Source organism: Styela clava, chromosome 1 (genome assembly GCF_964204865.1).
Source record: "Styela clava chromosome 1, kaStyClav1.hap1.2, whole genome shotgun sequence".
Lineage (NCBI taxonomy): Eukaryota > Metazoa > Chordata > Ascidiacea > Stolidobranchia > Styelidae > Styela > Styela clava.
In genome coordinates, this window is record NC_135250.1 from 9568078 (window position 1) to 9585934 (window position 17857).

The 17857-nt window shown below is 36.2% G+C and overlaps 3 protein-coding genes across 4 annotated transcripts in view; 2 read left to right on the forward strand and 1 right to left on the reverse strand.

Annotated features, from left to right (window-relative positions):
* LOC120348241 (putative MFS-type transporter C09D4.1) overlaps positions 1–17857 on the forward strand; it is a 282049-nt gene that overhangs the window by 165325 nt on the left and 98867 nt on the right. The gene's annotated exons all lie outside the window — the stretch shown is intronic.
* On the forward strand, positions 1402–8048 carry LOC120338227 (cytoskeleton-associated protein 5-like). The gene has a single exon (XM_039406180.2). It carries the CDS (start codon positions 1472–1474, stop codon positions 7427–7429), a length of 5958 nt encoding a protein of 1985 aa, XP_039262114.2. The 5' UTR covers positions 1402–1471; the 3' UTR covers positions 7430–8048.
* LOC144425245 (uncharacterized) lies at positions 9207–10601 on the reverse strand. 2 transcript variants are annotated; one of them, XM_078114789.1, is made up of 4 exons: positions 10290–10601; positions 10029–10107; positions 9512–9679; positions 9207–9401 (listed from the first exon to the last, which is right to left on the reverse strand). In XM_078114789.1, exons 1-4 carry the CDS (start codon positions 10385–10387, stop codon positions 9375–9377), a joined length of 372 nt encoding a protein of 123 aa, XP_077970915.1. In that variant the 5' UTR covers positions 10388–10601; the 3' UTR covers positions 9207–9374. The 2 variants fall into 2 exon arrangements, with proteins under 2 accessions (XP_077970915.1, XP_077970921.1); XM_078114795.1 differs by having other exon boundaries at positions 9558–9679; positions 10290–10578.

Below are 17857 nucleotides of genomic sequence, written 5' to 3' on the forward strand. Positions count from 1 at the left end.
CTCAAATTACAGTCCCAATCGTTTTTGTTTTTCACCAAAAAGATGTAAATTCAATCATACAAAATGTGTATAATTGATTTTTCTGCTCCAAAGTAAGCAAAAACATTGGGAAATCGGGGTTTACAAATTGCCTGAAATTTCACAAGTGCCTGATTTTTTTCAATTTCTTCGCACTGTTGCCATATTTTACCATTAATATTCAATTTCAAATAAATACAAATGGTGAGATGATCCGCGGTAGATTGTCAAATAGTAATGCTTCTTGTTTTACTAAAAATGTTAAAATTGTCTTGGAATAAACAATTTCATTCAGAACACTAAGTATAGTAAGTTCTGACGAAAACAAACTATGGAAAATAAAGTGAGAAAAGATGGCAACTGACATCGAGAAAAATCAGGCGCTTGTCACGTCTCCACCAGTCACAAACGGTTTGGTATTCCACCAAAATAATGCAAATTCAATCATACAAAATGCGTATCTTCGATTTTTCTGCTTCCAAGTAACCAGAAACATTGGAAAATAGGTTTTTACTTAGTGCCTGAAATCACACCAATGAGAAAATTGTGATTACACTCTTTCTACAAGTTTTAGAACCCTGGCTTCTGTAGAGCCCTGTAACTTCAACTGCATACCACATGAATAATAATATGAGTCATAAAATGTTGACAAAAGACTTTAATGGTTTCAAGTGTTTGAAAGGAAATAAAAAATGAGAGTTTCTAACCGCATTAAAATCACTACTATCCAGTTCCATTTGTATTTCAAATGTTCAGTTTTCCAAACACCACTTTGGAATTTTATTGTTTCCATTTCCAAAAAAAAAGCTGAGACAGTTCGGACTTTGATAATTCGATATACTAGGGCTGCTGTAAGTAGCTGCCTACGCTTCAATCGTAACTGCTGTAATACTTCACTTATTGCTGCATAGATTTGAAGCCGGCAGTTTAAAAAAAACTAATAATGAATTGTCAGTATATTTTTTAGCATGAGTGCTATAGCACCAAGTGCCATTGACACATTTAGATTGATAATGGTGATATTTGTAAAGTAGGTAAATTGAATAAAACGTTAGCATTGCTTTTTCAATATTCTTAGGCTTCTGAGTTATATGAGTCTATTGTCTGTCATTTCCCTAGGGATGTCAGTTTAATTTTTCATTTTGACGTCATTGCTATTACTAGTGAGCTGGATACTCGAGAGATGAGATATTCAAGGGGTCGGGTGGAGAGGCTTTAAGTTGTGTTTTCGTAGACAAACAAGAAAGATGTAATTGTACTAAATATCTCAGAATAGTTTAGAAGTTTAGATGCATTTTTCATAGTGAACATCCCTGTTGTCATTGGTAAAAGTAGAGGATTTTCTGTCTTTGTCTGCAATTGACAAGGAACAATTTTGTTATAGTATGCGTATCTTTTTCAGTTATCCTTTACTTTCCGATTACTAGACCTTAGTTATATTCCATAATACATAATGGCTGAGGAAGATGAATGGAAAAAATTATCGACTGAACAAAAAGTTCAACATAAGGCATGGAAGGCCCGTGCCGAGGGTTATAAAGAATGTATCAGAAATTTCAAAATGTGGGATGAAACCAGTCCAGAATTCAATAAATATCTAGGACTTATGAAAAAATTTGTAACAGATTCAAATGAATTGATCAGAATTCAAGGACTGGAAGCCGCATTGGTCTTTGTAGAAAATGCAAATGTTGCAAAGAAAACATGCGGTGAAGTTATACCTGGGATTATTTTGAAGTGTTTTAACTCTAAACCTCGAATGAAAGAAGCAGGTATCAATCTTTGCTTGATGTATATTGAAATTGACAAGAACGAACTCACCCAGGAAGAACTTGTTAAAGGATTTTCAAACAAACAACCGAAGGTAGCTACAGCCTGCCTTGAAGCAGTTACGATTGCTATAAGCTTGTTTGGCTCAAAAGTAATGCAAGTGAAACCTATATTGAAAGAAATCCCAGGACTGGCTGATCATCGCGATAAAAACGTCAGAGAAGCAGTAAAAGCACTAGCAGTTGAAATATACAAATGGGTCGGGTCAGCTATCAAAGCATCATTACAAAATATCAATCCGGTGATGCTGAAAGAACTTGAAGAAGAATGGACGAAGGCAGAGGTGAGTGGAAGATCTACTCAAACTAGATTCATGCGGTCACAGCAAGATTTGAAAGAGAAGATGGAAGCAAAACAAGCAGCTGTATCTGCTGGTGGAGATGCTGGAAACGAAGGCGGAGCGGTAGAAGAAGAGCAACCTGAAGTCGATCCATATGATCTCTTGGATCCAGTCGAGATTCTCAGCAAGCTACCGAAAAATTTTTATGAGCAAATTGAAGCAAAAAAATGGCAGGAGCGTAAAGAAATGCTAGAATTATGCCAGAAACTTTGTGAAAATCCTAAAATAGAAAATGGTGATTATGGTGATCTAGTAAAAGTTCTGAAAAAGGTTGTTTCCAAAGATACCAATGTCATGCTCGTTACTATAGCTGCAAAATGCCTCGCTGGATTAGCAAAAGGAATACGAAAAAAATTTCATCCTTTTGCTAATTTGTGCACTGATGCTATTTTGGAAAAATTCAAGGAAAAAAAACCAAATGTAGTTGCTGGACTACAAGAAGCCGTTGATGCTATTTACATGAGTACTAATCTTCAAGGTATTAGCGAAACATGTATAGAATATTTGAATAGTAAGAATCCAGCCATTAAAGAACAGACTGGGCTGTTTCTGGCAAGGGCATTTTCTAAAACAAAGCCTTCTGCTCTGACAAAAGGTACAATTAAGCCGATCATTCAGGCATTGTTGAAGAATATTGATCACAGTGCTCCAAATGTTAGAGATGGATCGTACAAAGCACTTGGTGCTTTGCTGAAATTAGTTGGTGAGAAAATGGTGATGCCATTTTTGGTTGACCTTGATAATCTAAAGATGGAAAAAATTAAGGAGTATTCTGGTAAAGCTGAAGTTCAACCTAAAGGTGCTGCAGCATCAAAGCAAACAAAACCTACACAGCCACAGAATGCTGGTGCATCAGCTTCTACTGAAACGGCAGCAGATAAAGTGAATGATCCAAAGAAAAAGGTCGTCAAAGGTGGCAAAAAGAAGCCGAAACCAAACAAGAATGTAGCGTCATCAGAATCTTCTAGGCCTGCAGAAGAACCTGTACTAAGTGAAATTGCTGTCGAGGATCAAATTGCTGAGTTCCTTTCCGCTGAAGTCATAGCCCAATTGTCAAATTCAAATTGGAAAGAAAGGCTTGAAGGTCTTCAGAATATTACACAAAAGCTGAAGCTTGCGGATGTTAAAACCATACCTTGTCAAGCTCTGGTCAAGACCTTGGGGTCTGGTAAGCAAGGATGGAAAGATTTAAATTTCAATTGTTTGAATGAAAAGTTTGCTATTGTTAAAAACCTTGCTGAAAATGCCAAATTCAGTAAAACATCTGGAGACATATGTCTCACTGGTTTAACTGACAAAATTGGAGATGTTAAATGCGGTAAGGCGTCGAAGGAAGCTATTACCGCTATTGCAGAGGCGACTAGTTTTGCATGGGTGTCGGAAACTTTACTAGAGTATGCTATATCACACAAAAACCCGAAAATTCAATCTGAATCATTGAATTGGCTTAGTAATGCCATTAAAGAATTTGGGATTGCTGGCGCCAATGTCAAGATGTTTATCGCAAAAATTAAAATTGGATTTGCTGCAACCAACCCTGCTGTCAGAACTGCTGCTTTCAGCGTCATGAGTGCAATGACACTCTACATCGGTGCAAAAATAAGAATGTTTTTTGAAAGTGAAAAACCAGCGTTGCTACAACAGATTGATGCTGAAATAGAAAAGTGCAAAGGTGAGTCTCCTCCTGCTCCAATCAGAGGAAAATCGTCAAAAGTGAGTGCAGACAGTGAGGAGGAAGAAGATGAGGAGGATGCTCCAAAAGAGATAAAATTTGATGACTTGGTTACCAGAGTAAATATTGCTGATAAAATTACTGATAGTCTTATCACTAAACTTGCTGATAAAAACTGGAAAATGAGAAAGGAAGCATTGGAAGAAGTGAAAGATATTTTGAATGAAGCTAAATTTATTGAACCAACAATAGGGGAATTAGCGCCTGCTATGAAACTCAGACTCGCAGATTCTAATAAAATTCTTGTTACAACTGCTCTTGCAATCTTATCTCAGTTGTCAACATCTCTTGGACCTCATTGTAAAGTTCATGTGAAAACAATTGCTCCAGGTCTAGTTGGAGTGTTGGCTGATAGCAAACCAAACGTCCGCCAAGCAGGGTTAAATACTATGAATCAGTGGTCGGAAAATACTAATTTATCATTGTGGTTCGAGGATGAAATAATGTCTGATGCATTGTCAGTTCAAAAGCATACCTTCTTGAGAATTGAACTTCTAAACTGGCTCACTGAAAAGCTTCTGTCTACACCAAAGATAACAGCATCTGCTAAGGATGGACTACAGGCTTGCGTGAAACATCTTTATTCTTGTTGTGAAGATAGAACAGGAGATGTCAGAGCGAAAGCACAGGCTGCTCTTCCAGCTTTCATTTATCATCTTGGCATGGATAAAATGACTAGATTTTGTGGAAAACTTAGTCCAGCTTCATTGTCAACTATTCAAGGACTACTAGAAAAAGCAAAAGATCTTGTACCAGCACGAAAGTCCAAACAACCTAATAAAGCTGCCAAACCTGTTGCTGTTGAAGTCGAAATAGAGATTCCACCAACCGTGGTACAGGAAGAAAACAAACCTGCAAAGACAGCTTCTGCCAAAGCAAAAGCATCTAAGCCTGGAAAGCGTGCTCCATCTTCTAAAAAACAGCAGGATGATGGGGATTTTGGGCCTGTATTGATCAAAATACCAAATGGAAAAGAGCAACGAATGAAAGATGAACAAAAATTAAGAACGTTAAAATGGATATTTGATGCTCCCCGAGATGAAATTGTAGTGCAATTAAAAACTCAGATGACGCCATGTGTTGGTTCTGGATTATTTGCTGAATTGTTCCATGCCGATTTTCAACATCACCTGAAAGCATTAAATTTATTAACACAAGCTCTTGAAAACCAGTGGGATGAAACTGTTGGTATGCTTGATTTGATACTGCGCTGGCTAACTTTACGATTTTATGAGAAGAACACCACAGTGCATATGAAGTGTTTGGAATACGTGAAATCTGTGTTTGTGAAACTTGACAGCTTTGATTTGCGAATCACAGATTATGAAGCTTACGCTTTCATACCACATCTTATCACTAAGATTGGTGAGACAAAAGAGAACATTAGAAAAGATGTTCATGCTATTATGCACCAAATTACCAAAGTTTATCCAGCTGGAAAGGTTTTCTCACATCTCATGCAAGGACTTGTAACAAAAAACTCAAGACAAATAACTGAATGCTTGGATGAGATTGGTCATTTAATTACCACCATCGGCATTGATGTCTGCCAGCCAACACCAACCAAAGCGCTGCGAGAGGTCGCATCTCATATTAGTAATCGAGACAACAGTGTGCGCTCCGCTGCTCTCAACGTCTTGGTGTGTGCTTACAATACTTGTGGTGATGTCGTGTACAAGTTTGTAGGCAAATTGAATGAGAAGAATATGAGCATGCTGGAGGAAAGAATCAAGCGATCTGGTAAATTTTCAAATGAACCATTACAAGCTCCTGCGAAAGTTGAAGCTAAAGTCTTAAAATTGCCTAGTAAGCAAGCTGTTCCTGATAAGCCCAAAATATATACTGGTGATACCTCATCTCTGACAAAAAAGGAACATGATATAGCTGAAATCAGTGATATTGATGAATCTGATTTCAAATTACCAGAACTTTTAGACACAAACTGTGATGATTTACTCAATGAACCAGATGTTGAAATTCCTCCGAGATTTGTCAGTGGAATACATGAATTCAGAGCTAGTAGATCAAGTGAAAATATTGATTCCACCTTGAATATTATAATTTCATCTCTCGCCAGCAGTGATATTGATACTTGCCTGAAATCGATTCATCAGCTCGACGAAGTGATGAAAAGTACGGAAAAACGTGAGCTGCTTAAGCCAAGAGTGGATCAGATACTAACTTCAAGTTGCATCCAATTTCGAATGGCTGCAACTCGTTTTTTTAATGATATTCCAGTGGAATCAAATGACAGAGATAAGGCAATTTTAGGAATTGTGTCACTATACAAGAGTCTTTTATCTATTGATATTACAATTTTTAAAACCCCAGTCCTTGCAGTTTGTGCAACTCAGAGCTGTCTTCAGGATTTCATCCAAGCGGTTGTTGTCTTTATGATTGATAAACGTGTTGAAGGCTTGCCAAACGGTGTTCGAATAATAGCAATTCTGAACATTCTTCTTGCTGATCTTCTAGCAAATGCGAATCCAACTTCTGTTTTATGTGCTTTATTGCAATTGCTTCATTGTTCTCTGGAAAACACTTGGACTGTACAGATGGATCTCTATAAAAAATGTATCTGGAAAGTAATCTACTTGATGAAAGATTTCATTTCACCAGCATCAAACAGTCCAAGACCTATATTACAACCTTCAATTGTACTAGCTGATTTGCATCAAATACAGCTTGCTTTTACAAGCAAACAATTACTCCCGATTTCGAAAACTTTCAAATCATTGGTGCTTGCATTCTGTCAAATATTGGGACTGGGTGTACTTGATGAAGTTCAAAATATTGTTGGAATAGAATCATCTGATCTTCTCCAAGTGATCACCAAATGTTTGAAAGGAAATCATCCAACATCTGCGATTGAATCGCATCCTGTCAAATCCAAATCATCTAGCGAGATTCATAAAAAGGAAAACCTAGGTGTTTCTAATGGCAATTTAACTCCTGAGGTGCAATTGTCCTTGATAGCCAAGAAAGTTAGTAATTATGATCTCACAAAGCAAGGTTTGCAGGAACTATATGACTTCAAACAACAACACCCGAATATTGATATTGAAGCAGGCTTTAGAAATGTTCCGCCTTATTTTCTCGATTATATTAATCGTTCACTTCAGGACATAGAACAAGATCGTAGAAAAGGAATCACACATTCAGATAGTAACTTAAAATGGTCGGGTGAGCGAATGACTGCAAAAGATCATATTGAACATATTCGGACGCTACGTGCCAAATTTGGCCTGCCAGTGGAATCGACTTCGCAAGAAAAATCAGACACCAAAGTTCTTTCAACAAATACAAATGAAATGAATCGTGCTGACAAACTAGATGGAAATAAGAATGAGTTAGGCCCTCCATCGGCAAAAGGCGTGGATTTGGAGTCCTCCAATGTAGTGACTTCAGCCTCCAACATGCTGCCTCCACGACCAGCTACTACATCTAAAATGGAAGCTTTAAAGCAAAGATTGGAGAAAATCAAACGGGAAGCTAGTAAAAGAACTTGAAAGACTTTTTGTTTCTGTGCACTGTTAGTTTTCTTGATAGTGCTAGTCCATATTTTATATTGTCAACTTAATATTTCATTGTACTGTATGCCTTTTTTGAATTCTTTCCAATAACTTGCTTGGTTTTTGATGTAGAAAATTAATCTTTTTTAAGATATTGTTTTCTTTTTCTACATTTTTCTCATCTGAAGAACCCATACAAGTTTAATTTCTTTACCCTTGTTCCACTTCTGCTAATATTGACTGCCCTTTTTAAGTTACTTTCAAATTATTAATCAGTAAAAAATGTATATATGTTCAGTGGTAGGGCAAAATTTGGGTTTCTGTTTGTTTATTTACGCATGCAGTTTCCATTTTTTGATTTGATTTAAAAGATATGGCATAGGATTAATTCAACTTTCAGACTTGAGTGCCGTTTTTGAAACTTTACCTGTTAGTTGTGCCTGTACTATGTTGTTAAATGTAAGCTAAACATTTTCTGATCATTTTATCTACTCTATGAGCTGAAACTTTTCACATATACCAGTATACTGCTCCGTAAACGTTGTTATGTATTTTCGTTCTGAATTAGGGTATTGTTCCAATAAACAAAAAGGCTTACAAAACTTTTCAACTTCAATATTTGTATTGTATTCTAGTATCAATGAGATTTAAAGTGAATGGGAATTGGCTGATTTGAAAGCTTAATACGTAAACTCGTTTTTGTACACCAGTTAGAAATATAGATACGGTAGCTTACATGTCCATTCATTCACCTGTCCTATGCGCCTGACGTTCTTTGAATACCGTAACCCAACAAGGGCGGAATTTTGATGTTCTTGGGAATGAAATATCCTTCTTTATTGGGTGTAGTTTCAGAAATACTGTTTATGTATTTGAAATTATTGTAATTGGTATTTTGGATATATTATCATCTATTTAAACCATGCATAAGCCAGAGTGGGAGTTGTGCCTAGGCGTAGAACTATCTAAGAATCTATTAAAGATTGTGCAAATACGGGAAGAGTATCCATGCGTTGTGAGAGAGAGGAATAAACATAGGCTAATTTATCGAAAAAGATTTGGAACCACTGCTGTAATCTGACAGCTGTTCGCGTTATCTTGCTTTACGTTGTAGTCTTGCCAGTTCAGGCGGCAAGCTGTGTACGGCGCAAAAGATCACGAGTGCATGTCGAGAGATTTGCACTTAACAAAAAGTGTTTCATAGATTTGCATTCATATTAATGCTGATATTCATTTGTTTCACTCCAAACTAAATCTTTCGTGGTACGCTAGACTGGTGGGGGTATTCTGAAGCGAAGACTTTAAGACACTGACGGAATATTTGTTCCTCAAGCTACGCCCCTACCTCCAATTTAGGTGAGATTTGCAAGCATGCAGATGAGTTATTCGGAATGGATATATGGCCCAATCGCCACGTTAATGATCTTTTCCATTCCAGAGATGACTATCAGACGCTTCGTTTATTTTTCACATTGTTTATATTAATACGCCGAGTCTAAACATTCATCCGCGATGTGCCTTGTCTCATCTGGAGTAATGAGCCGATAGCCAGAGGTAAAATTGTGGTTTGCCATATAATTAAGCCGTTTGGAAAGCTTTCCTCTTCTCAGGATGAATTAAAAATCAAATCTGATACAGAGTCGCGCATTTTATTCGAATGTAAATTGCAATTTTTGAATTCAACAGAAATATAGTCAAATTCATCGATTTTCACAAAAAAAAACTACACAAGCTCGTCAATAAACCTACCTTTTTGTAAGTCAAGAAAGCAATCTAGTTTGTTATAGAATTTATTGAAACATACAGTAAGAACTGAGTAAATATGTAAACAATCCCCGGTTTAGTGAAGATAATATTGGAGTTTCAATCATTCTTTTCTCTCGTTCAGATACAAGTTTTGTTGGTCGAATGTGTTCTTTTTAATTTTGCGAATCTTCGTTTTCTATAGTTTGTTCAGTGGATTGGAGATCTGAAAAATATGAATTTGGTTTAACCGTAAATATATACTACTACGTTCAACTAATATAACTGACTATATTAAGTGTTTGCTACATTTATTTTCTGCTATGCTTATCTCACTAAGCACGAGTAATCGCGACGGTTATGTACAGCTTGCTTTACCAACCGAATTCGCTGCTTCGTTTCTTCATAGTTTTCCATGACGTCATAATCATTTTCATGACCTTTCATGAGACCTTCAACCTCATTTTGAAGTTGCACAAGAAAGTCCATGTTTTTTCCCATGTCCTAGAAAATAACGTTAACATTCAAGTTGTCTTCATGGTCAGACGTTTGGGGTTTGGAGTCGAAAATTATATAACATATACGAATCGCGATGAAATATAGGAATGAATAATAATAGTAATCACGCGAAAACTTGACTATGGCTATGTACTGCTATCTTTCCAGCGGAATTACATTCTGATGAAGTTGTTACAGGTCTATTTGTATTTTGTTTATATTTTCTCCCAATGGATAGTTCGTACTGCTGCCACTTCACATTTGCCTTAGGAATATAATTCTAAACTTTTCTATTTCTTTATCTTATTCAAGTCAAAATTCCCTATTTTTTCTCAAATAAAAGTTAAATTGTTACCTTATCATTCAAGTTATTCAATACCATGACTTCCAACATATCTCTTGGTGGGGGGTATGCACTCCTTCGAGTACTCGTTCTGTAATTTATACAAGGGGGTTTACCATACTTACTTACCGGGCAGAAATTAAATCAACGGAACTAGAAATTCTATGTCTGAGTTTACTTTATACCAATATAATAATCGTTGACGTATGGTTTAAAAGATTTTGGAAATCGAACTTAGCTTCAGTTTTAATCATTATAAATGAAGCCACTCACGGTGCACCATGTTTTGACCTGGCGCTCCACATTTCTCCAGGCACGAAATATGAAACAAATAAAACTAAGAACAGCACAACATTGATTTCAGTATTCATGCTGGCAACTAATTGATAACGTACTGCAAAAACGAAAAAACGATGTCTGAAAGTCTATATCTGAAATATATGATTTACGCGTATATTAATTTCATCACCGAAATGGTGTTTTTTTGCATTACATATTATTTAAACTGTTGTACCAGGGTTCCTCAAGCATCTTTTTTGGGGTTCAAGGTTGACCACCACTATATATACTTCACAATCCCTCAGAAGGAAATTTACTGTCTTTCTCACATAATATCGCTCGATTCTACTTCGAATTCCAAGCTTACTATTTCACTCACATAGTGAGAGCCACCATATGCGTGTGAGGTATTTGTAATTACCGGTATAATTTTCAAAAATATATTGTCTATTGTTATAAAATTTGTATTGTGAATAAGCTCTTGGCCTATTGTTGTAATTTGACCACGGTACGTGAATAAATTTCGAATCGGCCATCAGCAATTGGCTGGTGAATTTTCTGATTGAATATTTTGAATAATCAAATTCATGAAATTTCGTGTAACAATTGAATGTATCTGATTGAAAACATAAGACCGTGGGTTGAATCTGGCAAGTGCTGTATCGAAACATAACTTCAGTTATGAGCCTTGATTTTTTTAACGTTTTTAGCTATTTGGATTCTGGATATATATATATATATATGAAAGACAAACCTTTGCATGTAGTACAACACTCATTTGAAGAATTGTCTTTAAGCGCCATGAAAACCGCGAGTGATTTTTACAAAATACATTCACCTCGAAATAAGATTTCGACATATTTTCAATATTTTGATCATTATATCCGTCAAAACAAATTTTTTAATATGACAGATATTCAATCGGTATACAAATTATCAACGGACACAAATGTTTCACAATATTTATATTAACATACTGAATCCATTATAATGAAACTAAAATGCAAATTACTTTTCGTCATAACTTCCGTAACGTCCTTCCGGGAATACGGCGCAAGTTCAACGTCGAAGCCGCATCAAATTTTGAATATGATGGATTAGTTGCCCCAATAATTACTGAACAGGACTATGACCCGTAAATAATCGCGGCATCGTGCAAATAAAATTCGAGGACTATTTCGTGAGATAATTTCTCGGGTGAATAGAGTTCTCCAATCATTAGTTTGGTTTGAAGACGCCTTTGGCGTCATAGGGATTGAGTTTACTTCCTTATTGCTATTAACTTTCTTATTGCTATTATCCTTTCCCTTCTTATTCTTCAATATAAAAACAAAGGGTAAAATTAGGTTGGTAAATATTCAAAAAGTTGTACTTCCATCTTTTCAAATCTAGGATTTTAACCCCATTAGCCGTATTCAGATAATAGATTGGATTTATCAATGCACGTTTTTGTGACTTGTTCATTATGGAGAAGTGTACGTACGATTTCGCACGTAGAGATACCATTGACGGGTTGCGGCTATGTTCTCGAAATAACACGGGGATTTCCGATTCAGCACAGCCTATCCAACAGTATCACACCTCAGACTACCCAACAGTATCACACCTCAGACTACAAATATGCTTGCGCTCGGTGTCGGAGGCTATCAATCTTTTGGATGCCTCTGACGCGAGAGAGTGGCGAAGTGACGGACGACGGTTGAAACTTTTAAAATCCGAAACGTAGAATTATTTAGTCCGTGGCTACTCAAGCGCATTATGTATCGCCAGGCGCCTAAACATATACGTAATACCTATCCATACAAGACAAGTCTGCAAAATTACAATATTATCCCAGAAAACATACTGTAAAAAAGCTATGCTATATATACTTGAAATGTTGTGAATTCGAGAATTCAAAAATATCGTTACCTATTGGTGTTGCCTGATCCTTGATGCGTAGAGTTAATTTTCTTTTTCGTTTAGAAAAGATAACTTTATCACAGTTAAATTAGGCATTTGAATTAGTTACTTCCTTGTATAAAATATATTATCGGATCATTAAAATGAAGCATCCTGCATTGTTAATACTGTTTTTCGGATAACATTCAAACACAGTTTCAAACGATTCCCTCTGATTCAAATGATTATTTATTCTTTGGAAAAAAGTGCAAAATATTATCCTGTTTATGTTAAAATTATGCAAACTTTCCACGAACAACGGTGGTAGTCGAATTTATAAATACTTTCATGAGGTTCCAAATAGTGTAATGCTTGATCAATGCACTCATAGTAAAGACAATGTCCGTATGAACAGACTCGAACGCAAAATTATTCAAATTAAATATTGAATCTCACTTTATTTTAATCAAATCACCGAAAATCACAATCACTTTTGAAGATACATGATGACTGTAAAATTAATTAATATTATTCATTCATTTTGAAAATATTGCTGATATTTATGAAGCTGAAAAACACATTGATAAGATAGGATTCACTTATTTATCCCGGGGGAGAGGAAAGCCGATAAGACGGCTTATCCATATGGCGAACCACGGCCTCTCGTCCGGTTACCATTCCAAGTCGGGTATGGGATTAGTTTTACTGTATTGTTTGTTTTCGGAAGTATGGACTTGGTAGTGGAGGAAGCCGTAACCGACCAGCGGTTACGTGAACCACCCAACGACGGCGAGGAGTCCAGCAATCCTCTCGCACATAACTATCCCTGCATGGGATTCGAACCTGCGAACCCACGCAGAGTAATTAGAGGTGCGGTGGCGAGCGTATTCCTAACGCTTAGCCCGTTGAGCCACACCGTCGCGCCAATGCTCTGTATGACAACGAATACAAAGGGTATGAAATAGGTTCACGAGTCTCCGGTCATTTGAAAATCAGACTTCTAACATAAATTTCACTCCAACAAAAGGCAAATGGGACCTTCTGAAGTATGCGCACCAAGATGGCGCACAACCTGAACTCAGAATGTTTACCAGGTTAGGTTTCAGGTTATGCGACATCTTGGTGCGCATACTTCAGGAGTACCGGCAAATGTTATGTTCCTACTTTTCCTTCCAGCTCTCATGTATTTTCAAAAGAATGAGACTTGAAAAGTTTCGGAGTTTATTGTTTGATATTTTTGAAATACAAAAATTCGTGTATTTCAGTTTTTATATTTTGAACACAAATGTATTATTCATTTAAAATTAATCTTCAGACAGAATAATGCAAATCCTCGAAAGATATCAGTCTTGGAGTCCGATTTGAAAGATGTTTGACAAAGACTTAGTTTGCACGTTGAAGCTAGTATTAAGATTCAAATAACATCTGCTATTTTTCCCTTCATTTACTTAGGTTTGTAACGAAATATTTGCATATCCCAATCATGACATTATCTTTTTATAAGACCCATTCTCAAGCAAGGCTTCTTGTGCCAAGTTACTGCATACAAACGAACATAACGACATGTTATTGGTTTAGGAAACTTATTGATCACTTTTGTGTTCTTGTCTTTGTTTCCCATAAATATCTGAACAGAACATAGATATAAGACGTAAATTCAAGGCTTTTATTTTTGTTTAATTTATATTCATGGTATTTGAAAAAGCAAGAGAGCAATGCCCAGATGGAAGTTCAAACGAAGTTCAAATCGCTATCAAAACCGCTCCATTGTCAGAAAAATGTTAAAAGAATTATACCGTATATATTAAGGTGTTAACGGGAATTGGTAAAACTGGAACATTCGAGATGAAATATTGGCCTCATACAAATAATAAAGAAGAAAAAAGAAGAAAGTTTTCTAACGACTTCTTCCATCTCCAAGTACTGTACTAAAAGTTAACGGTTGGAGTGGACTTTCGAAATTGCTACAATCGTAATATCCTTGAAGAAGTTTTTTTTATATTAGACATATATTATAGGTAAAAAATCCCACAATAACGTCTCTACCGTGGTTTTTCCATCTTGCTGAATGAATTGCATGTTGGTTGTTGTATTTCCGCATGACATTTTGTAAGTCTTCCATTTAGTGTTTGGTCGTTCTTGAGTAACTACGCCACCTACCGACTTTGGTCCACTTGAGTCCATCTTTCGCTATCTGAATCTATGAAATGAAGTAACGGAGCACACAAATTATATTTAATTAGAATATGCAAAATTCAAAAACAGCCAATACTCACTCCTGTGTGGACACCACGCGCCAATGGAATATGCCTGGTCTAAGGAACCCAAAAGATTTCTTTCATCAATGGCGTCGAGTCGTCCAACATAGGGAGCATGGTGGGATTCAGCCGGTTCGCACCTGTTCTATAGAACCGTCTCACGGAATTTTATGAGATCCCCCACCGGGGTGATATCGTGGTAAGAAGAGGCCGTGATAGCAGTGCTCGGAATCTCAAAAATTTTCATTCCCATGAAGCAATATAGAACTAAATATGAAAAAATGCGCTGAGAGTTATACACACACATATTAGTCTATATATAATCGATACTGATGTGTGCGCACGAATGCTTGTTATCTTGTCTGGGATAAATTGGCAGCGAAATGAAAACTGTATTCACAGATTTGCATGTCGGGTCGGGCTATTCTGGCCGGGTTCAGAATCAAGCGAATAACATATATATTTCTGTCACCAGTGACACCTTTGGGTTCGGGTCGGACAATTGATTGGTTTTCAGGCCTAGTGCAAAGCTCCTACTGTGGTAGGTTTCAGGCAAATGACGTAGGCTAATAAAGGCATTTAATTTAGAGTAATATGGGTGTAAGTCAAAAACAGTACAAATTGAATGAATTTTACGTTCTATTTTGAGCCTGTTATAAAAATTATTGGCAATTCTCTTCCAAAATGATTATCACGCAAGCCGAAAAATACCCGTTGTTACATTTTAGGTTTCCATATAATTTTGTTGCAAGATAAGAAAATAATAGCTCAGATTTTTGAACGAAATTATGGTTTTAGGATTTCTCTGGATTAAAGGCTTAATAGACTCACATTGTATTATTACGGTTGAATTGCTTCGCGGGGTTGTAATACTGAAACGGTAATCTTGTCAGAATCAGTTACCTACTTTTGCCTAACCTACTACTAACCTACTACTTGCCTACTTTTACCTAATTCTGAAGCTATACGTATTCATGTTATATAAATATTGATACTTACGCGGAGGAATCAGCTGCATGTGTTTTTTAATTTTTCTGGAATAAAGGTCATAAATAAAAATTGTCAAATGACATAAAATTGTTATAACTGAAAACTTCTATAAAAACGGAAAGTGAGTTGGCATGTATATAACATCAGGTTCGATTACGCGGTTCGTAAAAACTCTTGTGTTCTTTATGAAGATATGTGATTCATCTGAAGATCATGCTTAGCATACGATAATTCATGTAGATATCACTGCGATAATACTGCAGCAAATATACCGGGATTTCACAGTAATCAGAGCATCCACTATACATGATCGAATATTTTGCCGATTAGACTTTTACAATCGATACATTTAATTGTAGTTGTTGGATTATAAAGTAATATTTGGTAAATTTTTGACGCTAACAATTGACAGTAATATGTGAGTGGCAATTTGTTTGGTGTTTTGTAAAGACAATTTTGCTTATAATAATTATATCTGCTAATTTCCTCATTCTTTTTGCCATAGCCCACATAATATTTCGGGCTATTCTTCTCCAAATCCACAGTCTTTTCCTGAATCGCCTTTCCTACCCGGAGGACCATCCTGTCTGGGCGGACCAACTGGCCCTATTTCACCAGGTTCGGCCCGGCAAACCAAAGAATCACGGGGCGTATTGTTGGAAATGCCTTCTTTGTCAGGCATAAGCGCAGAGCAGAATGTTGGATCCAAAGACAACTTCTAACAGGATTAGAATACCGAATGGCAGCCGCAAAAATTGCATTTTGTGCTATTTCCCAACCTAAATTCAGCAGAAAGTATTCAGTAAGTTTAATTTACCCCCGCTCGTGGCTATGACTAGTTACTATAGGGCTGGGAATTTCAAGAAAAACGCTTTAACCGTTAACCGGGTAAAATTAACCGGTTAACAAAAGCGTGACGTTTGACGTAATAAATTATAATTCCAGCTTGTTACGTCACAATGCTCATAAAGCAATTTTGAGTGATCTTATCTCGGTATCGCTCAAAATTATTCACAAATCGAGATAGTACATGATTGCTCTGCTGCAAGAGATATGTAGCGTGGTTCGAACATGTTCGTTATCAAATTTTCAGTGTTCGATGTACAAATTCTACTTCGTGATATCATAAAGAAAAACGGCACCATCTGCACACTTGTTGGATGACATTGAATATACGATTTTGCAATAAATTCGTGAACAATGTATTTCTACCGAAGACTGATTCTGAATTTATCATTGTCCATTCTCATAATCAGCAATCTTGGTACCTCAATTATTTTTCACATTTATTGAGATCTTACCCACATAGTTAGTGATATTCTTTTGAAATAAACGCCACAGGAGATAAATTTGTGATGACGTAATTATTTTTGAAGAAATTGTACAGTATAAAAATGATTTTTACCTGAGATGTCAGTCAACGGTTAAAATAAATCGTAACCGTTAACCACCTAAAATCGGCTAACCAATCCCAGCCCTACTAGTTACAATGCCCAAAGCTGACATCAATTTATTCAATATCTTTACTCATCGTTGACGACTGTCTTTTTACAAAAGCTATGACTTGGAAATATCCAAATAAACATGTGTATTTATTGAATTCAATTTTATGCCAAACAAGGCGAAACCGCCTCGAAACAGATAAAGCCTAATCCTACTTGAAATTTTGCGCCATTGTTTATAACTATAAATTTACGCGCGCGTTTTTATGTTTATGAGAAACACAAGGGCAGTACGTTAGAGGGAAATCACTAGCTATAGTTGTTAAAATTAATATTTCATGGGTAACGTTGAATAAACAAAATGTGGAAATTTGAATAAAAGATGAACGCGTATAAATAATGCATGAAATTCTTTTTTTACTGTCATTGTATAATCTAGGAAATTGAAAAATAGTTAATATTGACGTTTTTTTTTGCAAAAAACATACCCCTAATAATGTTTGTTAAGATACCCAAGTATTTTATTTTAGGCGTAGGTAAACTTTATAATTTTAAGTAGAAGTCTCCCATGCTTCTTTGCAGAATTATTCTGCCCCGAATACCCCCATCTTCCACTGGTCAAAAGACTTCTGTCAATGGCAGTGTTCATGTTGGTGCGTCACTTAGGCGCGGCCCTTGTAAGAAAAATACTATTTCTGGACGGGTTGAACAACAAAATTTCAGTTGACGCAAATTCATGTTGGTAATATTATGGCGACGACGGAATAAACTCATAAACTTAAAGCTAACGCGACACCCTATATACTTGAGCTTCAACTTTTATTATATTCAGTTTTGTTAAAAGTTTGCTTTAGTTCTCTGAGTTGTGCAATTATACTAAGAGTATAACTCTCAAGCAAGCACTTTTTATACGTTCCGGTAAACAGTTGTACAAAAAGTCTAGAAACTCTCCTTTTCCGCAAAAAATCTCGAATTCTCGAAAGTCCCGCTT

Coding starts and splice junctions, on each gene's coding strand:
- LOC120338227 (XM_039406180.2), top strand. CDS start 1,472: ATGGCTGAGGAAGATGAATGGAAAAAATTATCGACTGAACAAAAAGTT.
- LOC144425245 (XM_078114789.1), bottom strand. CDS start 10,387: ATGAATACTGAAATCAATGTTGTGCTGTTCTTAGTTTTATTTGTTTCA. Junction 10,108..10,289: donor AGGTCAAAACATGGTGCACC/GTGAGTGGCTTC, acceptor TATAAATTACAG/AACGAGTACTCGAAGGAGTG. Junction 9,402..9,511: donor GTCGCGATTACTCGTGCTTA/GTGAGATAAGCA, acceptor CATATTTTTCAG/ATCTCCAATCCACTGAACAA.